The sequence below is a fragment of the Equus asinus genome, chromosome 21, assembly GCF_041296235.1.
Source record: "Equus asinus isolate D_3611 breed Donkey chromosome 21, EquAss-T2T_v2, whole genome shotgun sequence".
In the NCBI taxonomy this organism is placed as follows: domain Eukaryota; kingdom Metazoa; phylum Chordata; class Mammalia; order Perissodactyla; family Equidae; genus Equus; species Equus asinus.
In genome coordinates, this window is record NC_091810.1 from 45,392,202 (window position 1) to 45,416,270 (window position 24,069).

Here is a 24,069-nt window from a genome sequence, read left to right on the forward strand (position 1 = left end):
AGTCGCATCTGCAAATATCTCCATTTACTCTGGGGTTAGATACCGCTACATAACTGGCTATGAACCTCATTTTATAATTAGTCGTTAATTCCTATTATTACTGTTACCCTTAATTTATTTGACTGCTAAAACAACTGCATTTGGGAGATTAAGGAGGCAGCCTGCAATCCCCCAGCCAACACTCAGATCATGGTCTATCTTTTCAAAGCCAGTCTTTTAGGGTAGGAGCCAATAAAAGTCCTAAACTCTTCTGGGGATCCTATTAAATGATATTTAAAGTGATGCCCAGTACGCTAAGACCTCACTCTAAACTACACAGAGAGTAGCTGAAACAAACATACAACTGATGTCTAGAATATTTTAAAGCTCTATTCATATGAACAATAGTAGTTTTTAAAATGAATCCAATTCCTATAGTCCTAAAGGCTGAGGATTGGAATAAATAGTAAAAATGATAAAAGTAACATTTGCCATTACTGAGCCCTTACTGTGTTCGATTCTGTGCTAAGCACTTGACATACATTATTTCAGTTAATCCTCATCATCACTCCAATAAGCAGATATTAGTTTTCTCTTAGTAAACTAAAACTCAGGGAAGTTGAATAACTTGCTCAAGTCCACACATCTAGAGCCAGGATCTGAACCAAGGTATGCCTGACCCCAGAGCCTTGCTTTGAGCCCTATGTCAATTGTAAGGAAAAGTAAACGTCATTTACTCCAACTAGTGCTATCTGGTCTCCCAGGCAAGCCTGAGCCATGGAACAGAGCTGGATGCTAAAGAAGAAACAAAGAGAGCAAATGAGGACCCTCACATGTGCAGCTACACACACACACAAACACACACACACACATAAATGGCAGCAAAAATACAGAACTCGAACAAAGCTCACACCCTTTGTCACAGTGACTCCCCTTGTAAGGATGGCTCTGAGGAGTAGAAGATTAGGAATGGAGCCGACAGACACAGACAAGATGTTCGTCAGGGCATTGTTTACACTCAGGAAAACTCAGGCATCAACCTTCGCGTCCAACAGTGGGGGAAGGTGACGTAAGTTACACATCCACACAGTGAAATGTTTTGTAGCCAGAAAACAAACCATTTTGAAGAATACTAAATGATAAGTGGACATGCTCATGCCATAAAGTTAGGGGGAAAAACCAAAATAACTTCATATCTACAGTCTAATTCCAATTTTAAGCAGCCCAAGAGAAACGCTGCAATATTGTGGTTATTCTTGCATCATAAGATTAGGAAGAATTTTTTTCTTATTATATCACTTCATACTTTCCAATTTTTCAAAGAAAAGGAAGAATTTTATTTTTCTTAGGAAAAAGAAATATTTTAAGTGGCCCCTACTCTGCCTGAATCCACTCTAAAATGTCCTGCCATTATAAAATAGTTGGTACGATATGATCTCATTTATGTAAAGTAAATATGCATACATGCATATACACATACCCATATTCAAAGGAAAAAAGACTGGAAGAAATACACCAAAATATTAACAGTGATCAGGACAGAACAGCAGTTGTTTTTATTTGCCTTTTATTTATCTGTATCTTCAAAAATTTCCGCAATAAATGGACAACACTTTGTAGCTTAAAAAGCTATAGTTTCTCATAGTTACTGTTTCTTCCCAGGGGGCCATCCAGCAGCTATGCTTGAACACTGCCGTGAAAGGAAAGTCTTGTCTCTGGAACCTTTTGAAGTCTGTGTGGTTGCACAAAGAATCTGCACCTGTAATAATGAACTGGGCATTTCTGCTGAGAAGTCACCTACACGACAACTTGGACAAGTCTAGGGACTTCATCAATCCTGGGAAGAAAAGCAACTAAGGAAAAAGAATCTGGTCAGAGCCCAGCAGTGCTGCCGGAATGACCAATGCACATGTCAACCTTGCCCCCTACTTCTTGTGATGGGAACAAATTCTGGAGTACAGAAATCGAGTCATGACCCTGCCTCTCATGGTACGCGGAGAACAAGCACTAGCTATTACTCCTTTATCACTCAGGGTTGCTGTTCTTGTGCACACTCCAGGAGAGGGACACACTGTACTTGTCATTAACCAGCATAATTATTTCACATGCACAGCTCGACAAATGCAGGCCATGCAAGGCAGAAAGTATGGTGCAGTGGTTACAGACACAGACACTGGAGTCAAAATGCCTGAGCTGGAATCCTGGCTCGTCACTTCCCAGCCAAGAGACTTTGGGAAAGTTAATTAACACTCTCTGTGCCTCGGCTTCTTCATCGGTTAAATATGGATAATGACAGAGTAGCTTGCTTGCAGGCTTGTTGTGAGGATTAAATAAGTTAACATGTATTAGGTGTTTCAAATGCTGTCTGGCTTGTGGTAAATGTTCAGTGAGTATCAGTGTATGATCATCATCAACATCACAAGGCATGCCCTAGGAAGCCACAAGGAAAACAAAGAAGAGAAAGACAGAAGGGCCTCAAACAGCTTGTGGAGCTGAAGGGAAGGGCCTAATGATGATGCAGTAGTAATTAGAAACTAAAGTCAACTTTGATGACCTCAAGTGAGGTACAAAAGGCAAAAGAGGACGGAGATGGGAAAAGGCTTCCCAAAGGCAGTAACAACTCAGGGCCCAGCACTGAGCCACCGGCATAGCAGGGGCTCAAAAACTGTTTGCTGAATTAAAGAAGTAGGCCATGAAGATTGAGAATTCAACAGGCAGCTATAGGGTCAAGGGCAGGAGTTTAGGGCAGTGGGAACAAGAGAAGCAAAGGCCGAGAAGAAAGTGTGGGATGAGTTTTTGGGACCCAGAACTCAGACAAGGAGCTGAAGCGTGGGCCTAGCCATGTGGTGAGGCTGGGCCAGGACGGGTGAGGAAACATTGCAAAAGGATCCAGGGTCCCTTCTACTGTCTGTCATATTAATTCCCGCCATCCTTCAGGTCTCAGCTGAAGCTCATTCCCTCAGCAAAGACTCCTGTGACTCCAGACCAGAGCAAGTCCTTGGGTCACGTGCTGTCAGTATTCCTTCATGGTACCACAGGGAGACCTGTGTGCATTAGTCTAATTATTTCAGAAATGCCTGATTCCTGCACTAGATTGTAATCTCCATGAGGGTATGAACCATGTATTATCTCGTTTGTCCTTATACCTCCAAAGCAAGCACAACACCTGGGACAGAGTAGCAAGATGCAAAATGCTTGTTGAATGATGAATGAATGAATAAATGAATGATTGATGAATGAAGGAAAGAAATCATCAAATTCAGAGTGTTTTCTCATGCTCTTGACAGGGACCAGCCTTGGTCTGAGGCAGCGATGTTCTCTCTGGAGATGCTCTCCTCCTCTTCCCTACACATGAAATGGAGAAATGGAGAAAGAACTTGTTATTGATGTATTTTGACATCCCGGCTTAAAAGCTGCTACACGAGAAGCAAAGTATTAATAGCCATCATCTCTCAAATTTATACTGCACTATTCAAGGGCTGAATTCAAGGACTTTTTTAAAAGAAACAGAAAGTGCCTCTCTTCACACCTCAGCCCCTCTGTCGCTCCTTCTCTTCCTCCCTTAACCCTGCAGTCTTGCTCACAAAACAGATCTGAGAAAGACGAGAAACAGTGAAGCTTCATAGTCGATTGCAATGGGAGTCTGGGGGGTTTTGGGGGTGAACTTCGAGGTTTAAAACACCATTACAATACACGAGAGAAAGGTGACACACACGGAGCTCACTGGGAAAAGCCTTCCGTTACCAAGCCCCAGCAAAAGCTCCTCGAATGGGGCCCTGATGGGTATGAGCTATTTCAACATCCTAGTGGGACTCTGCAGTTAATTCAGAACACAGAGCTTTCAGGAAGCTTTTCTCTAAGACAGAGAAGGGTTACCAGTCTGTTATTTCACCCTAGAAAACTGACCAAATAATCAGTTTCTGAACACCCATGAGGCTATATCCAATATTACCCATCTTCTTGGGATGCCATCCCGGAAAGTGCACACACACCCACACACATTTCACCTTCTGATCACAGGGGACAGACGGCGTTTCTTCTGAGAATTTAGGTAACATTAAAGAGAGGAGCCAATAAACCCCCATTAGCTGATGGTCATGGCTGAGGAGAGAGAAGACCTAGTGTGAATCTCTGTTCTGTCTTTTATGACCTGGCCGATCTCTCTGAGCCTTAGTTTTCTCAGCCTCTAAAGTTCATTCATTCCCCATACTCATTCATTCATTTATTCCACAAATATTTATTGAGAGAGACTATTACAGGAGCTAAAAATAGAGCAACGAACAAGCCCACAAACGGTCTTGCTCTGGCGAGGTAACATCCTCGGAATGCAGCAATACCACTGACCTTGGAGGGGGAGTGTATGACTCAAAGATGGTGAGAATTAAAGTGATGGTCGCTGCCATTCACTGAATTCCTACAACTGCCAGACATTGAGCTAAATTTTATATTCATGATCTAATTTAATCTTCACAACAGTCCAGGGAGATAAGGATCACTTAAAGAAGAGAAAAACGTGCAATAAGAAGCTAAGTAGCTGCTCAAGGCCATATACTATCTACAGGTGGATCCAGGATTCAAACCCACAGCCAATTTCTGGTGCCATGAACTTAGCCCTCAGCTCTACCGCAGCCCAAGCAGGTGGTATTCCTGGGATGTGCAAGTCCCCTTTCCTGAGCTGCTCAGGTGACATCTCAGCCTTCCCTCCTCCAAGAGACTTCAGCTCTTCTTTCCTGGATCCAGCCAGAAAAGAACACAGCACACTTGTTGAATGAATGCTGGCTTTTTTTTTTTTTTGGCAGTTTAAAGCAATTAACGTCTTTAGTCAGAAGTGTTATTAATTCAAAATTCAAGGGAGAGTGGATCAGGGGAAATGAGTATACCAGGTTATATAAATACCAATTTACTCACTGTCTAAAATATCACAGAACTTCATCATATGTCAAATATTTCAGTCCCTTTTATTTTTGCCCTTTACATTCAAAGATGACTCCATTCCCCTATACAACTCTAAGAACAAGTCTGTGGCAAAAAGACTCCTGGGAAATAACATTAGCAAAAATGGAGAGGAGAATTTACCAAGATGGGATGTCATTTCTGCCTCCTCCAACAGTGATGCCACTCTGTCTTCTCTTGGCCATTTGGCTAAGTCTGCCTTGTCTTCTACAGAGTTTGCACTGGTGTGAGTCGCTGTTCCTGCCAGATTCCACGCACCCTGAGGCAGGGCCAGTAGCATCTCCATACCTCCCTCTGCTCCATCATGAGCCTGGTGCAGACACAGGCAGGGCAACAGATGTTGGTAGGATGGAATGACACTGGCACAAAATGGAAAGAGTGCTACCCATCTCCTGATAGAGCATACTAGTAAATGAGGAAACTAAGCTGAGTCTCAGCAGTAAGGGACCTTGGAGCTCTGTGGAGTACAGGCCCAGGGAGAAGCAGTGAGCTGCCTCAGCTCCACGAGATCAGCAGCGTCAGAGCCAGAGCTAGAACTTGGACCTCAGACTCCCAGGCAGGGCCCTACCCTCTCTAGCCCTGTGGCCCTCTGGTCCAGCCACATCACGCCCAAACAACCAAAAAACAAAGGAGAGCAAGCTCAGAAAACTCAGATCCAGATGGTAGGAAGATAAATTCTTGGAAGAAGGTGGGATAACCAAATTAATCTTCAAAAAACAAACAAATACAAACATAATAGTCACATTTGTACCTGGGGGGGTGGTCTTCCCCCTGGCTTTTTCATCACTAGCTTTGTGATCTTGGGCCCAGTTTCCTCAAATGCAATACAAGGATGGAATACTACTCATGGGCTAGTTGCGAAGATTAAATTAAAGGACCTCTTCGTGCACTCGCTCATTCACCAAACAATCATGAAGCATCTCCTTGGGTCAGGTCTTAGACTTGCTCAGAAAGACAAGGCATCATTTGTGGTCTCAGAAAGCTGACCCCTGGTCAGAGAAGGAGATGAGAAAACAAATAATTGCCCAGCAGGTATAACAACAAATACTAGATACCATGGATCCTCTAAGAGGAGGAGGCCAAGATAACATAGATGCAAAAACTCTGGAAATTCTGTAAGTGCTCAGTAAAACATCAGGTGTTTTGAAGACTGCTGTGCACCTGTGCTCCCCAAACTTCCCTCTTCCACTCTCCATCCTCTCTCTCACACTTCCTCCCCAGTGCTCCCTGTCATGCCACCACCATAATGCCTCTCACTGGGCTTCCCAAATAGCAGCCCAATGGTAAGCTGGGAAACAACTAAGGCAGCTGTCCGCCACAGGAAGAGGCAATGCAAACACAGGAAGGGTACAGGTGTCATGGTCAAACAGCCCTGGGTTCAAGAACCACAGTCACCACTTATTAGCTATGTAACTTTGAGTAAGTCACCTCACCTCCCTGAACCTAAGTGTCCTCGTCTAGAAAATGGGACTAACAGAGTACCTATCTCATGGGACTGTTGTGAGGGTGAAATAAAATTTATACAGAGAGTTTAGCATTGTGACTGCTTGATAAACGTTATCTTTCACCACCTACCATTATTATTGGGGAAAACACAACTTTAGTCTCAAAGAGCAATGACATATCTCCCAGAATGAAAGTGAACTAGCCTATAATTTACCCTAGTAACATTTGGGGCACTGTTTTTTTCTTCACGTATTTATTAGGTTGCAAAATCAATTTATTGGTCACAGCCAGCCTTCTAAAATAAATAGAATAGAAGAAAGTTGAGTGGAATAGGATAGAAAAGAATAGAGCAGAACAGAGTCCACTCGAATACAACAGACCGGCTTGCACTGCAGAGAATAAGGCTAAATAATGTTTCGTGACACTCACGCTTCACATGTGAAGCTGCATGCAATGGGTTGCATCGAACCATGTATTTCTTACTGTGGGCCATGGTCAAAAAAGTTTAAAAGCCGCTGACTCAGAAAAAATGTGGTTGTGTGCCCAACAGGCCCCTAAGGGAGCAATTCTTGTACCAAGGAGATTAGGAGCAGCCTTTTATAGGAAGCAGATGGTGTCTTTCCTATTGATGTTCACCAAACAATTTTCTGTTAAACGGCTAGTAACCACAGGTCCTGGTAACCTATTTGGTAAGAAGAAAAGCCATCGGTGACAGGTCAACAAATTTCTCTCCATCTTACAAATTGGAGAATGGCCACTTCAACTCTGCTCAGTCATTTCTAAATAAACTGCTTCAACAATCAGAAGTGCTCCTGGGTACCTTCTGACTTAAAAGATAAAATGCCTGACTTGTTCCAAAGCCCCCATTTCTATTGCAGAGAAAAACTCCATTCATGCCATGCACACTGAGAAATGCTGCACCCAGTGCCAGCTTCAGGCTGGGTTCAGGGGCCGAGCAGGCACAGCCGTAGCTTCTGGCCCAGAACAGCGCAGACTTCACACACACACATACTTAAGCAAACCATGGTGGGAAGATACGCACATTTCCTCCCAGTGGGAAAGAAAAGGAATGACTTAGTCTTTTTAGGGGAAGCCAGAAGCCTTCCCAGAGGTGGGATATAAACAGCATTTCTAAAGCATGGTCCCTGGACCACCAACATCAGAATTACCTAAAACGTTTATCAGCATGCAGATTCCTGGGTTCTGGGCCAAGCTTACTGAGTCTGAATCTCTTGAGGAGGGACTCTGGAATCTCGCGTTTTAACAAGCGCCTCAGGTGCTGTTTCTGCATGCTAAAGTCTGACATCCTCTAAAGTCAGGGCTCAGCAGCCAGACAAGGGCAACAGGGTCGGCAGTGTAGATGGTGGGAATGGCACGGACTCAGGCACAGAGGCGTGACACAGCCTGATGTGTTCAGGGAATGTGAGCAGTGTGCTGTCACTGAAGCATTCAGGGTGAGGATGAGGATGTGAAAGGTGGCCACAGCGGCAAAGGGATTGTGGCACCCAACACCGCTCTACACACCTCATTCAGCATTCAATGGGTGTCTGTTGAAGCAGGAAGGAGGGGAGTGAGGGAAAGAAAAAAGAAAACATTTCCAACATTTGGTCAAAAGCAAATGTGTTGTTGTAAGTCTGTTAAGACAGCTAAAGATTTTCCCAAACCATGATATTCTACCCAAAATGAAGCATTTGGTCCTCTGAACCTCTACTGAGGAAAGGAGAAGGTTGAGGCCTCAGGTTTCCAGATGGGTTTATCAATAGTGAATATACGCTTGACTGAATCGTTGTCTCCTACTTGCTTCACTTATGCAGATTGTGTTAATAACGGGAATGTTCCCCAATGACACATTGGGACAAAATATTTTGGCTGTTAAAAAGAGATACATTGACGGAACGTTTTCTCTAGGTGAAATTCAGGCTTAAATGTGATTTCATCCCAGGAAGGGCTGGAAACATGCCCTTTTGCATGACAAGCAGAGCAGGTTTCCTGTGGAGCCCAGCAGGGCAGCTCTGAAAGGCATGGGGCAGGCAGCAGAGGGACATGGGGCTAGAGGCTGCCTCTTGCTGTCTTCCAAGAAACCCACTGTGGGATGTGGAGCTTTCCTTCCCTCTGTGGCCTCAACGCCCTGATCAATGCATGAGCCAGAGGCTGAGAGTTAAAATGCCACTGCTCCAGGCCTGGCCCATTCCTGATTCACTGTGACACCTGGGGCATGCCACCAGGGCCACCAAGGCACCCACAGCTGGAGGGGCTGGCTCCCAAGATCTGCCCAGCTCAGAGCCCCTCTCATTCCCTGCTGAGTGAGTAGTCAGGCTCAGCAGGTAGGGAGAAGGCGGGCATCAGATTCCGGTCACTGTGGAGCCACATGGCAAATTCTGGGTGTGATGACACTGGGTACTCCACAGAGCAAAAATCATCCAAGAAGCCTCACGGCCTCCACAGATTAACGTCCCAAGGAAGACCTGGATGTGAAATTCCTCCAAAAGCCTCAAAATGCAATACTCTGTGGGGCCTGATACTGGGGGATGTGGGGGCTGGAGCTAAATATCTTTTGGCAAAACTGCTCCCTATTAAAGCCATATAATTTAATGCCTACTACTCCACCAGCTGCTCTGCCTCAGCTCAGAGGGAACGTGCCTGGTGCAGGCTTTCAGCACATCCACGGGCCAGGCCGGGGGAGAGAGCGGACAATTGCACCTGCAGGACCCAAATGCAAATAGAAATAACCCAAACTCACTTTACGGGTTCTCACAGGTTTCCTCCTATGTGGAGGTGCCGGAAACAGCTGAGTAGGGTGCAGCCAGGATGGCGTCCAGGCATGGGTAGCGCGGCCCTGTGGATGCTGCAGGTACGTGCAACGGACGGAGAAGCAGCTGCCGATTGCCTGCAACGCACAGACTGAGAAACCCAGTCCCAACGATGTACAAATACACAAACAAACACAAAATAAGAGGAAGCTGCTCTGAGAAGGTGAAATCATGCTCCGCAAACACCGTGCATCATCTTGACGCCGGCAGGGCCTCAGACAAGGCCAGGTAATGACCCTACGTGAAGGTGAAAGGGATAGAAATTAAAATTCACATTTCTCCCTAATGTCACTGGGAATGTGGCGTTCGAGCGCTTCACAGAATTAGCTGCAGCAGCTTCCTAATTGCCTTTGCCGAGTTGCCTCCCCCAGGTTGATGGTGGCGGCTGCGGCGGCCCCATCAGTCTCGCTTGGTGCTCCTCGTGCACCCGCGCGGCACTGCGGTGCTCCCGCCCAGCACTGCGGTGCTCCGTGGCAGCTGCTCAGCTTGGCGCTGCGGAGGTGTGGGGACCCCTGAGCCCAGCTAGGAGGTTTCTGGGGAGACTCAGCCGTGTTTTCAGGGTGCTGACTGAGATGGGCTGGGATGCTCCCCAGAAGGTAGGAGAGGGTCGCAGGCTAGGAGAAGTGAAGACTAGCTGGCTCAGATGTCTGGCAGCCCTTTCTGGCACCAAGGGGGTTGTGGGCGAGCGACCTGCCTGCAGGGCTCAGAGCTGGACTGCCGTGGCTGGGAGGCAGCCCCTGACTTTTGTGGGCTCATAAAACCCAGCATTGGAGAGTAAATGGGGAAAGGGATATGAAGGACCCAGTTCTTGGCCTGTGCTCAATAGCATTCTTATTCCCATCACCAGCATGTGAGCACCAGGAAAAGGCTCAGCATGGCTCTCCCTTCCTTTGTTTATCTGTACATTCATGCAGTCCACAAACAGCCCCTGAAGCCCACCCCAAAGACAGCTCTGTGCTAAGTGCCAAAGGGGGACCCTCTCCCATCAGAAAAAGCAAGCCTGCCCTCGGGGAATTTAAGGTCTAGCTTACCTGCCTCCTTCTTGGCACCCCCCACAGAAAGAGATAAGGGGTCCTCAGGATATCACACATCCCCAGACCTGCCAGGGGCACAGACAGATCTGCCAGACTCATTCCATGCAAAATAAAACTGACCCCAGTGGGTCCAAGGACTGTGGCCTTCAAGCCAGCAGTCAATCATGCAGAAAAACAGAACTGTGGCTTCCCAGAGGAAAAAAATAAGCAGCAACAAACATCCAGGACAGAGAGACAAAAAATGGAGATAAAAACCAAGCAGCTACAATTTACTGGGCCCTTCCCAGATTTCCACTTCTGAGCTAAGACTGCTACATGCCGACACAGCTAATCCTCGCCATGACCCCATTTTACAGAAACGGGACCCGAGGCCTAGGAGTGAAGCTAAGAAGGGCCAAGGTGGATCTCAAAGCCAGACCTGTCTTGTCTTAAGGTCCCAGAGCTCAAGCCGGCTCTTCCACACGACCATCCATTACTGTAACAGGAAACACACAAAGAGAAATGTAACCAAGTTCACTGAGATCCTCAGAAAGGCTTCCTAAGAGTCAGATCTAATGAGGGGAGGGCTGACACCCTCAGAGGAAATCAAAAGACAAGCAGCATCATTTTATTCTAATAAAAGGGAGAACTATAAAAAGCCAGAGGCCTTACCGGGCTCCCCTCAGTCCAGCTCTTGCCCTTCTTAATTCTGTACTATGACAGCAAATGACAATGCACCCAAACAAGACTCAGAAGTCCACTGAGGAAAGGATTAAGGGCAAGGAAGAAGTTTCCAACAATCCGCCTGATGAGCCAACACCAAGCTGAGACCAAAGCACAGGAAAAAAGCTAGTCCTGGGAAATAAGCACTTGCCTTCCTTGGACCCCACCCCTGCCCAGGCACCTGAACAGGACTCACACGACCCAGGCTCCAAGCCCGCCTTTGCCACGTGGAGTTGCGTAGCCCTAGGCAAAGTTACATTCTCTGTCTCAGTTTCTGCATCTCTAAAATGGAGACGATGATAAAACCAACCTCAGGAATAGTTGTGAGGAATTAAATGACATAATTGAAATAAAGCACATAGCACAAAATACAAATAAAGTACCTGCCTCGGTATTATGATTATTTCCTAAGAAACTTTTATGGGGCTCAGTGGTGGGCAGTTTTAGTGGAGGTCTCCAAATAAGGCCTCTGGATGACCTCATATTAACTCTCCCCCAAGTGGACAAACTGCTGTCTTTAGGGCAGCCAACACGCCCTGTTAGGTGGAGCAGCTCCTCTGGAATAACAGTAACAACAACAGCCCACCTTTTCTAAACACTTCCTATGAGCCACTTTTTGCTAAGCATCCTGTGTGCATCTTCTCATATGGACCTCTCAACTCCACACTAGAAGCTGGTCCCATTGTGCCCATTTGACAGATAAGAACACTGAGGTTCAGCAACTAACAGGGTCATATGACTAGCCAGCAATAGCATCAGATTCAAACTCGGATTAGCCTGACTCAGATCCAGACCCTCACGGCTACACGGTCCTGCCTTCCCAAAACCAACTGCCTCTCTTAGAACTAGATTTTTAAAAATCAACAATCCTCTGACTTCTTTCTAAGTCTATATATTTTTCCTATCATTCATAGGGCATTTGTTTCATGCAAAAAACTGAAAACCTTGCTGGGTAAGCAGAAAATCCAGCTATGGATCTGTAATTCTGAAATTCTTGTTCTGGGAAATGCGTATCGTTGGCTTTTTTCAAAAGATTAGTGAGCCCTTTCCCGAGAGGATTTCATCTTATTTCAGGGTGACCAGATGACTCCCGATGTTCGGAAATACTTGAACTTGGCCACACACCCTGGGATTTTCGAGTAGTTACCAGCTTTTATGAACAAAGGGAAACAGCCCATGCATATTAACGCACAGAGACGCATACATGCAAGTACACACACACCCTTTATGTCCAAAGTGATTCCCTGAAAGTGTGCCCTCTGCACCAATGTGCAAAAGCACAGCATTCTGACAGGGGCCTAGGAGAAAACCAAGAAGAAAGCACATTCAAACTTCAGCATCACCATCTCAGAAGCCAAACGACTATCACTTATGTCAGTTGGGCAAAGCCAATGCCCATTGAGCTGTTTGTACATTATGCGATCATATTGTGTTAATAGCAATTTCACTGATAATGGAAACTGGTAGGAAGCTAAGAGTAAAGCTGTATGTTATGACTCGTGGCCAAAGACTACCTACCGCCAATGGATTTATTGCCTCCCACCCCTATTGTTCTTTTTATAATATTTTTCTGCCTCTGCCACGCCTCCACAAAGCACAATGGAAAAGGCATTACGGATGGCACAGGTACAAAGAACCACACACCTGCCCGGTGTTTCTGACTCTCACCTTGCTTTGAAAATTACAGTACAATGTTATAGCAAGAACAAACCTGAGTCCCACAGCTGCCTACCTTTACTGAACAAGGGGCAGGATAAGGAGAATTGGGGAAAGAAAGCAAAAAAGAAAAAAGAATCCACCTCCTTGGGGACATCATGAATGCTTTTGTTTGCCATTGTGTCCCCGACACATTAAATATGTGTGACATACACTGCCTTAATTTTATGAGCTCATCACGGGATCAAAGTGACAAATTCCAGGAGTCCCTCTTACTCTTCATTAATAATGAAGTAGGACTCTATAAATGAGAGCATAAGCCAGAGAACCAAGGCTTCCCATGTGTCACATACTGTTCTAAACTACTTCGTCTGTGTTGTATCACTGAATCCTCCCCAAAGCCCTAGGGCACCGGAGCTTGTATTATTAGTTCTATTTTGTCGATGAGCAAACCAAGGCCCAGGGAGGTAAACCCAGTGACTGGCAGGCGGAATTCAAGTCCAAAGTCCATGTTCTTTTTAAAATCCCTTTTCAGCTGTGCATGGCTGGCTGTAATAGAAATCTAGCTTCTTCTAAAACAAGACACTTGGTTTCCTCCTGGGAGCCAAGAGTTAGCAGCCATCAAGAAATTGAGAAGGAAAGGCAGGGTCAAGTTCACAGCACGGGCGGATCTAGACTTGGGGGAATTCTGAGGCCAATTACACCTTTCATTCCACGTTAATGCAAAACACAAAAGTCTCAGGAAAACATGTCAACTCATCCAGTTCAGGATGCACACACTCACCTTACTCAGGGACCTGAGCAAACAGATGAAGAGCAGCCTTGACTTTTTGGGGAAAACGCGAGGGGAAATGTTCCCTGGTTTTGCCGAGTCTGTCTGCACAAGGTTGTTCTCTTCTTAGCAGCTCGCCCTTCTAAGCTGAGAAGAGTTTTAAGGTGCCCGACACTACCACCTCCCCCCTGCCAGCCAGGACCCCACCAGTCAACCCTGCCCGCTCTCCCTCAGGAAGTGTTCGTTCTTGTCCCACCACGGGCACAAGCCCACAGAGTCCTTCCTAGCCTCGTGGGGGTGCAACACCCACAAAGCTGTCTTTGAGGTCAAAGAGCACACGTCTTGATCCCACCTGAGGTCTGGGGGAAAGAAAGCAGAGAGGGCACTGGCCCTTCTCACCCTGCTGTGGTCCCACAGACCCAACTGAAGCCCATACTCAGGTGGGATCAGCCCACACAGGCGGCATGTGCTGGAGAGAAAAGTCAAAGGCTTGGGGGGCGGGGGGGGGGGGGGGGTTGGGGGGGGCGCAAAGCAAACCCCAGTGTGATTCCCAGTCCCATCACATGGCAAGCTGCTCCACTTCCCTGGGCTGCAAGCTCCACCCGTGAGCGGTAGATAACATGGGTGGCCTCCGAGTGGAACTAAGGACCACATCAGATGCTTTATGCTATCTACTTTAGTACAAAGAATGCTTGGCTCATACTAAATACACCTCAAAAAAGGTCCATTTCCTTCCTTTCCAGTCCCGATCAACAGTCTGTTTACCTGAGCTGCTTATGACCTTGGTGGATTTCGAGAAGCCACCAGTCCACTCAGACTCTGTAGTTCTTTAACATTCCCAGCACAAATGGTTCTTGGGCATGTTTCTGAACTATTTGGCCCAAGCAGAACCACCAAAGCTTTTGCACGTTTACTCTCATTACTGACTTGTTACTGACTTTCAGTGCTGATTATAATGGCTTTACACACAGTTTTTAAAAATTATGCAACTACAATAGCATCTCCCCCACCCCATGACGTCAAAGTATTGCCACCTATGTTTACACAAAGAGGAGTGGCAAGTGTCACTAACTCAACATCTTTAAGGAGATCAGCAGAGGACTGCAGATGCTCAAAGGCCAAAACACAACAACAGAACATGCCAAGGAAGCTCTGAAGAGGAGGCAGGCAGGGCCAGCAGGAAGAGCCAAGGAACACGGGATGCCCTTCAGCACCTCCTGAGACTTGGTGCCAGACAGCGGTCCCCACGCATTGCTACACCTTCCTCCCCAACTGGAGGAAAGACCACCCTGCCCAGTAAGGTGCCTTGTCTCCCAGCTGGCCTCCAGCACTGCAACCCCAGGAAGCCATTGGGAGAAGTCTAGAGCCCTCCAAGGTATGGCAGGCAGGAAGAATTCTCACAGGAGGAAATGCTGGAATGCTGTCCAAGAGGGCATTTGGATTAATGCACATCCACGGCTGGCTTTGGGCTGTGCTCTTACAGCAGGGCAAATTTCTGGGTGTGCTGGGCTCTCCTGCAGTGCAAGGGCCTCACTCTGGACAGTGGGGCAGACGCAGTCTTTCCTCAGCCTGAGCCATCACCTATGCGGCAGGCCGAACCAGGGAGGAGGTAACCAGAAGACCCCAGGTAAGTGTTCCTCTGGGCATCTCCTTGACCCTCAGGGAGAAGGGAGCTGACCTCATGGAGAAGAGTGAACTTCTGGGCAGAGGCTGTGTCCCCTGCCACCTCCTCTGCTCTGACGTACTTGGTTCCATGAGCTCCTCCCTGTCAGGTGCCGAGGGGATCACTTCCTACACGCCAGCACCCAGCACTCACTCCCCATTCAGGCACTTGCTCATTCACTCACCCCACCTGCCTGTGTGGAGCCAGACCCCACAGCTGCTCAATGAAGGCTGTCTGCAGAGCCTGTCATTGCATCATACAGTCATGACCTCAGCAACTCGCTGGCAGGAAGCTTTTGTGTGCCAGGCAAGGTGCTGGGTGCTTTGCATATTTTATTTGATTTAATCCTTACCACAGCCCGTAAGGTAGCAGACACTGGTCTCCTCTCACATTTGAGGGTACAGGTTCAGAAATGTGAAACGACAAGGTGACCCAGCTAGGATACGGCAGATCTGGGACTCGAAGCCAAGTCCATCGGACTCCAAACCATGTCCTCTCAGCTGTTATCCCTGGCCTTAATTGTTTCTGAAGTAATTTCCCAGATGTTATCTCACTAAATCCTCCCAAACACCTGTCAGGTAGAGAAATGCAGGTCTTAGTCACATGTTTTTCAAACAGGAACTGAGGTCGAAAAAGGTCACAAAGGGAAGATAGCATCATGGCCAGGTGTGCAGACTGGAAGCCCAGCTCTGTCACCTTGGGGAGACTGCTTAACTTCTGTAAGCCCCAGCTTCTAAATCTGCGAAATGGGGCGACTGGTAGTCCCCGCCTCACTAGGTTGATGGGAGGATTTAATGGGATGACAGACACGTATAAAGTACTTATCATAGTACCCGGAACGCAGGAACTGCAGAGTGACTGCTACCTGTTCTTACCATCAGAGTAAGCGATCTGCCCAAGGCCTCTCAGCAAATGCAAAGAGAAAAGATAAGAAGACAGATGCCAATGCTCCTAGGGCAGTGACGTCTCCTTTAACGACACTGCAACTGCAAAGACATGCATCTCTGAAAATGCTCCAAGCTCTCGACTTATTGCTATGAACAAAGATGGGCAAAGGAAGCCCCCTAGCCTGACTGCAGCTTGGAACAACGTTAAACTAGGCTTGGAGGACAAGCTACCCAGCAGGGAAAAGAGAAAGCCACATTGAGGACGGCCCGTCCTTAGGGGTGCTCTGCCTGGGCCCAATGGACCTTGTGCTTGCTTTAAGGCTTTGCTGTCATCATCTTGACATTCTTCATAATTTTTTAACAAGGGTCCCAGATTTTCCCTTCACACTGGGCCCTGCAAATTATGTAGCTGGTCCTGTTCTCAGGAGATCCTCAGCTTCCAGCTGCCTACAAAATCTCAGATGCTGGACAAACCTATGCCCGGTAGACTGGGTCATTCAGTTCTTTTCTAGCTCCCTCAAGCCACTCTCTCTAGCAGCCCAGAGGACAAGAACAGTCTTTCCCTTCAGCAGGCAGCATCTGGCACATTCTGTGACAAGCAGCATCCATTTTTATTGGCATACGCACACACATACAAACTTAGTAAGTATAATGATAATGACATGTGCAAGCCCCGAATATCGACTGGCAGTTGCTTCACCTAAAACGGATAACCAGAGGTCTCTTCTGCGAACCCACAGCCACTTATGGCCCTGCCCAGCTTGCCTGTCCAGATCATTTACATGGATAACTGCTCTTTTAACCTTGGGAGGGTACTGTTTTCCAATATCGGGTGCCAAGATAAACACTCTGAAGTGTACAAAGAAATAGCCATCTATTCCTTGTCAAGAGATAATGCTCTCCTTTCCAATAAGGCCTTGAAATGCCCATTATTAGTTTGACTTCTGAGTTATTTTCATAATCTTGATTTGAGGTAACCAGAAAGCTATACAATATATATATTTAATACACCTTATAAATTTAATGCCTTATTTAAACAGCCTTAGAATGGGCACGCAATGAGTGTTGTTCAAAACAAATGGAAATTGAAATGTTTACCATTTATTGAAAATATAGTGGACCCTTTTCAAAGCAGTATTTGTAAAATAACTTTCTTTTGAAAAGCAGACGTGCTAGCTACGCATGTAGAAACCCCCTAAAACACATCAGCTATGCAGATGCCTAATCTGCCAAGGGTGCAGGTGGCCCAGCGGAGCCACTGTATGGTAGCAGCATCTCTGAGCCTGGCTTTACGTTCCGGAACAACCAGTCTGCTGATCACTAAACACTCAGGGAAACCATGGGAAACCAAGCACCCTTCTCTTCCTCTACATCATTTTCTTCCCTTGAAGGGGAAGCTAACTTTGGTTTAATGGACCAGAGAGGGTTGATGAAGATTCTGTCAGTGTTGCCAGACACCCGACATTAGGAAATGTTCCTCTCATTGAATGATACACAAAAGCATCATTGCGGTCACTCCAGAGACAGCACAGGCCATTGTTCTCTTGTATAAAAATTACATGAGAAGGGGGGAAAATCTCATATACTAATTCATAGACTGGCATTTAGAACACCTATTTAATTTTTTTCTCCGTCTTAGCCATAGCAAACCTCTAAGTCTAATCACAGCGTCCCAGGGAACACACAATCTGCTCAACGTCTCTGTTTAGACGATGCTAGGGGTCTCAAATCGGGAGGCTGTTTCAACAAGCACTGTGACTGCAAAAGATGGAGGAGCCCCGAAATAAATGCCACTCACTTCTGACAGAGGACGTGTACTTGAATAAAGAAAAAGCCCATTTGTTGGCATCTGTGACGATGAATCTGGATTAATGACAGACCTGAAACAAAGGATCCTTGTGAGAATGTACACTTCTTTAAGTATGCCCAACACCCCAAGTCATTTGGTGATCGTTTATTGATCAACATTTAAGTGGGAGCACTAAACACCAAGTGAGGATCAATCAAAGGCTGAAAAGGGAATCCCAAACTTGCACCTCCATGAATACGAGCTTCAACCTGCAGGGCAACAAAACACCGGCAGGACCACAGGTGCTTGGGGTCACGGTGTCACATTTCTTTTACTTCTGTTCATCCTAATACATGGCTATGTCTTCACCACAACCTGGAAACATTAATTGTGCTTGCCCATGCCCGACAGATTTCATAACTATTAGATGGTTTGGTAGCTGTGTGTTTGCCTAAAAGCACACTGGTGTTAGAACAAATAAGATAAAATATAAAAGGGAAGAAAAGAAAAAGAAGGAAAGAAAAAGAAATGAGCAAGAGGTTCAGACAAAAACTTAGCAAAGCCATACAAAAAGAACTTCATCTGGCTGGCAAGTGAAAATGCATGAGTTTACAAATGCGATTGGATACATGCATGGGTAAGAGGCAGGAACTGAATTCTAACTGGTTTACCCTGCGCTGCTGATGTCCTGGTGATTGAGCTAATGAGACCAATAAACTGCCCTGAAAGATTGAAAACTGTCATTGCTGAGATTTCAAGACTTTTAAAAATAATCTGCTGGGGAGAAGTCCAGTAATTGAAGTGGTGCTGTGAATTAAAGCAACGGCAGCATAGGTTGAATGCATTAATCTTGCAGAATGACAAGTAACTGTGTTTATTCAACAAAAATGTTCAGCGAAGTAGCGCATCCTTCTAAAAGCAATCTGTAGAGTGTCAGGCTTCCTAGAGGCAGCACTGCTACCCAATTTCTGATAAGTGAATACTCCTCTTTAATTATTTAAAAGTCCATCATCGATTTCCACGTTGATGAAAAGTCATAATTATCAAAATGGCTTAAAGAACGAACCTTTTACTTTGCTGACTCTGTCCTGTGGAAACAGATATCAAGTTTATGTATGAAAGCCGCCCTCTCAATAAATAGTTGATAACGCAAAACCTGATTGTGCATTCCAAGAAGTGCACATTTAGTAAGTGCTGCGTGAGAGGTCCAGGGTAAATGTCAATTCTTTTCTAGCATTAATAACAGAGACACACATTACCTGTATTTCCGCTGTGTATTTATCATCACAATTCTGGAAAACATAGCTGGAACCCTTCATTCCCACAAACATGTATTTCCTGAAGGCAGGACTAAAGCGAACGAAAAACCCAGCTCCCACCAAATTCTCTCTAAGAAGGATGCAATGAGAGTCACACCAGTTTAATACCTCTGATTGTGAGTCTTAGGGGTGTGGAGCCCACGAGTTTAACAGCCTAGGTTACCAGACCTACTCGAATGCCTCTTGCTGAATCCCAAAGAGAGAGGTAATGAAACCATGCCTCCCTAAAAGAACCCAAACAAAGCTCATTCTTGGGGGAAAATGAAGCCAGATAGAAGCAGCTGAATACTTGCATGAATATGTCAAATAGGAGAGTTAATTAAAAGTTAAAGTGAATCGAAATCCCAGCAGTATCTGCCAGCTAAGGAGGGCGGCACACAGGCACACCACCGCACACCCGCACTTCCGCTCAGGGCCGCTGTTCCATAACAACTGTCAAACCTCTCCAGATCAGCTTGGACTCCGACAAACAAGTCCCGTGTTCTCCCACTCTGTACAGAAACACACAACTTTGCTAAAACATGGTTTACTGCATCTTAGGAAATAAAAAATATCCTCTTAATAAGCAACTAATAGGTTGCCATTCCTGTGTTCAGCAAAGACAAAAAGAACAAAAACTAGGGAAAGTCTGGCAGTGAATACCTAGTACATTATTGTAAGCTGAAGTAGTGAAAGCCATGGTATTAAACACAGAAAGAACTGATGGAATATTCTCCTTTCTGAAGCCATGGCAATAAGGTACATGGTTAAATATTTGTATTTACCTTGATGAAGTCACTGATAATACTGCTACCTCAAATTACATTACCTAATGAAAAGCTGTTACCAAAATGGCAGTTTTCCCAGTCTCCAAACACCTTAAAACAGATGGCCAATTATTATTTAACTTTATAGTCACAATAACTACTCTGTAAAGTTTTTGCCTTAGTGCAAAAATCACTAAACTCCCATTCTAAAAATGAGCATACAACACTGATTCACAACATGAAATGTCAATTAGAGAAACTACACAGAATACATAAAATTATACGGTGGTATACAGCATACCTTACTTAACTGAAAATCAAGTTTAAGTGTCTATGCCTTAAAAGTGTAATTACAGCCTATTATGAAACGTTAATGCATTTTCCAACCAAGTTTTCTAACTCATTTTGAGAGTATCCTAATTGTTGAGGATGCAGTGATGTGATGGAAGGATGCGTACAGTGTTGACTTAGAGGAGTAATTCTTCATGCAAATAGCCAGAAACTGGAAAATATGCAAGAGAAAGCCAACTGTCTCCTTGCTTCTCCAAATGATGCCATGCCTCCCACACTCTGAGCCCCTCAGATATTTTCTCACTCATATTCTGAACTCTCTAAATCAATGTTCTTCGCTCATTTTTAAAATATAGTCACATTTGGGGCCCATGGACCACAATGGCCAAAAAATACCTGCAAAAATGCTCCCCAAGCTAACAAGCCCTGCCCATCATTCATGGAAGTCCTTGCCTAGCAAGCCAAAGCCCTGGGTATCTCAGGACTCCATGGCAGATGACTGCGATACAAGTGCGACAGCAGATACCCACCCTGGAACCTAATGCCAAGCAACACCTCACCTTCCCCTTGCATCAGATTACAAAATGCCAGGCAACAGCAAGAAATGACAACAAAGCCATAAACAGCTGGAAATAATTACACAATTGTCAAGCTGCAAACACGACAAAAGCAAAGCTAGGCTTGTGAATTCAATATCAGAAAGGATGCTGATGAGAAGGTAAGAGAAGCATTTTAGCTGTTTCCAATTTGCTATTATAGAGTAGCCAATAATATGGTTGATGGGGTTTTGTGCAGTGTGTGTGTGTGTTAACTTCACAGAGAAGGAAAAAACATACTTCATGTGCTCCTACAAAATATGAGATAAAAGACACATAAGCACAATCAAAAAAACATTCACAGGCTCGGAAAGGATTCTTTCAGAATTGCTACAACTAAACTACAACATGCAGATGAGAAATATCTCTTTAAAGTTATACAAAACGTTCTCTTCTTTAAAAGCATAAGGAAAATACACAGGCAATGCGATAGTCCAGAATTCTTCACATAAAACATCTGACATGTGGGCAAAATGCCAAAGTAGAGGGTACAGATTGGCCCAGATTAAAAGACGACTAGCAAAAGAGGCAATTCCTATAAACTGGGAGGTGGGTCACAGGAATGTAACTTATCATCTTCCATAAAGGCACATCATAGCCTCAAGTTTTTGTCAACTGCCTATAATTCAATGAACTCCTTCCCCAAATAATGGAGCTGAACAAACAATCTTTCCACAGTTTCAAAGAAAGTAACTATTGGCAATTTTTAAGCCAGAATCACTTCTGTCGTTCCATTGTGAGCTGATGCTTTATTACGATATTTGGATTTCATGTGACAAACTGTTTCATATAATGTCCCAAAAATGCTACTCTCTGAAGCGGAATGCCATAAATAAAATACGTAGTTGGTTACCAGGCAGCATGCATAACACATATGTTACATTGGCCCAAAAAGCACATTTAAAAATGCTTAAAAGTTAACTTAATTTAAGCTGTTTGTACCCATTTTCAGAAAATTATCCCCTAAAGGCCAATTTTATTTTCTGTCTTTGAGAGATTATTTGGATTAATCCTGTTGATTTGCTAACTTGAAATTCTTTTAAACCCTCTAATCGCTCCTCCCCAGTCCATTTTTTTTTTTCGTTATTTCTTGGAGGGGAGGGCAGAGAACCATATATCTCACAATGTAATTTTAAGCATAATGTTGCCTGTTTGAATTAAAATTGATGCAGCTTCTGATAAAACCTAATAATCAATTCTCCATTCTCATTACTCTCCAGAATTATATGGACGCAGACCATTTTCTTAAGTTTGTGGACTACTCTCATAGGTTATTACCCGGCAGTGCAGCTGAGTGGAAAGATAACCACATTCATTCTCCTTATCTGTAATGATGTAATGCATCCCAGCCCTGGGTCTAGATGATTGGGGAATAATGGGATTGTACAACTGCAGGGATGACAAACAATAGTGCAGCATCTTTCTGTGATACACTGAACCCAGCCTCCAACGCAGGCGAGGTGAAAGACATCATAAAATAGGCACCGATTCTGCCCCTTGGATGAAGTTAGCATTTTTTTGGCCAGAGGAGCATCTGCTCGCACACTGAAACAGCAGTACCGACACTGAGAGCAGAGCCATGCAAAAACGCTCAGTTTCCGAGCCCCAGCCAGGACAGTGCGAGTGAGTATCCTGCTTTCCTTTGTGTTTAGAATCAAGTGTCATCTAAAAATAACCGGTTGGTAGGGAGAAGTCACTGCACAGTGCATTACCAAGAAACCGGGGGATCAGAGACACCTCTGATAACTGATGCTGCTGGGGGCTCACGTTTGTTTGGAAAACTAAATCTGCCTCCATTTTCTGTGCTGGAAAAATCATCGCTTCCTGCCACCACAGAAACCTTACCTTTTGCAGAAGCTGGGAGCCGGAGTACTTAGCAGCAATGGATTTTATCTCCCCACCAAAAGCCGAGGCCCAGAGCTTCACCCTGCAGGGAGAAAGGGCACAGGAGCAAATGTAACACCCGTGTCAGAGTCAACACGCACGCACACGCACACATGGGGCTGTAGTGAAGAAGCCGGGCGATATAACATTAAAGAAAAAAAGAGACAGAAAAAGCGCCTTAGTAGAAACTGTCAGCACCAAACTGCAGAGCGCGGCGCGGGAGGGGGCCCGAGGGGAATCACAGAGTTCAGAATGCGCAAAGTCTCCCGGGCTCTCTAAAACGATCACTGGGTCTTATTTGAATAATTGCTTCAGAACTTGACCACCCACACTGGGCATCACCTGGCAAATACTAGCCGGAAGAAATCCTCCCACCCACCCCGAAGAAATCCACCCACCCACCCCCTCCCCAAAAAGAAGTGAGAAAGAGCAACATAGCAAACAGGGGGGTAAATAAACGGCCCATGGAAGTTGGATTCGGTAAACAGGCTTCAAAGTTGGTCCTGTCACTTGAGGTGAGCCTCTCCAGGTCTCACTCAGCAACCCGAGGGAGGGGGCAAGAGGATCCCACCCCAGCCTCGCCGCCCTATCTGGTCCTGGAAGGCAGGTGCGAGAGGCGAGGCTGTCGCCCGCAGCAGGTCCTGCCCAGCCGCACCTGCAGGCGCCCAAACTTGGGCAGGGTGGGTCGCGGGCGGCGAGGTCCCCTCCCCGGGCGGCGCAGGACCCGGCACTTACACGGAGAGCGGGATCTGCTGCTCCGAGCGCACCACGTCCCCCAGCGCGGCGTAGAGAAGCGCGGCGGCGAGGAGCGCCGAGGCCCCCCGGGACGCGCGGCGCGGCGAGCCCGGCCCGGCCATTCTGGGCTCCCTCCGACGCGGCGGCAGCGGCGGCGGCGAGCGGAGCGGCCGCGGGAGCTGCGCGGAGCGGGCGGTGGGCAAGCGCGCTGGGCTGCCTGCTCCGCGCCGCCCGCCTGCTCTCGCGCGCCCGGCTCACTTGGGGAGCAGAAAAAGGAGCGGGGGGGCGGGGGAGAGGAGGGCGGAGAGGAGGAGGGAGGGAGGAGAGGTGGAGAGGGAGGCAGGCGGGGGAGGAGGAGGAGGGAGGGAGCCGCGCCTCTCGCCGCGGCGGCCGCCCAGCCCCGCCTCGGCGGCCCCGGGGAGTCCGGCGGGCCGCGGCGGGAGGGCGGGAGGCGCTGCGCGGGCGGGGACTCGCAAACTCCAGTGTCCTTGGCCGCGGGGGAGCGCGCCCTGCCTCGCCCGGCCCACTGCGGCCGCCGAGTTCTTTACAACTCCGCAGTCCGCCGCCGCGGGCGCGACTCTTGCATTGGCCCGGGGCCGTCCCCCGGCCTGGCGACCCGAGCGGGGATGGAGGCGGGGGCGCAGGCGGGAGGCCGAGGACCCGGCGCGGCGCCCGCACTTCGCCGGTGCAGCTCTGAGCCGCGCGGCTCGCCCAGTCCGCCCCTGGGCCACGCCGGTTCGGAGGCGGCGGGGTCGCGTGCTGCCGAGCCTAGAGGTGGGGCGACCCTCGCCCCCCGCCGCGCAGTTT

The 24,069-nt window shown here is 46.7% G+C and overlaps 1 protein-coding gene across 1 annotated transcript in view; it reads right to left on the reverse strand.

Moving 5' to 3' along the window:
• The window catches only part of CACNA2D3 (calcium voltage-gated channel auxiliary subunit alpha2delta 3), an 824,272-nt gene extending 800,740 nt beyond the window's left edge, over nucleotides 1-23,532 (reverse strand). The window contains exons 1-2 of the mRNA XM_044754812.2: nucleotides 23,263-23,532; nucleotides 22,489-22,570 (exon numbers count right to left, since the gene is read on the reverse strand). Of these exons, the coding sequence (XP_044610747.1) occupies nucleotides 22,489-22,570; nucleotides 23,263-23,384 (204 nt within the window). The 5' untranslated portion in view covers nucleotides 23,385-23,532. The remainder of the gene's footprint in view (nucleotides 1-22,488; nucleotides 22,571-23,262) is intronic.
• Nucleotides 23,533-24,069: the final 537 nt, after the last annotated feature.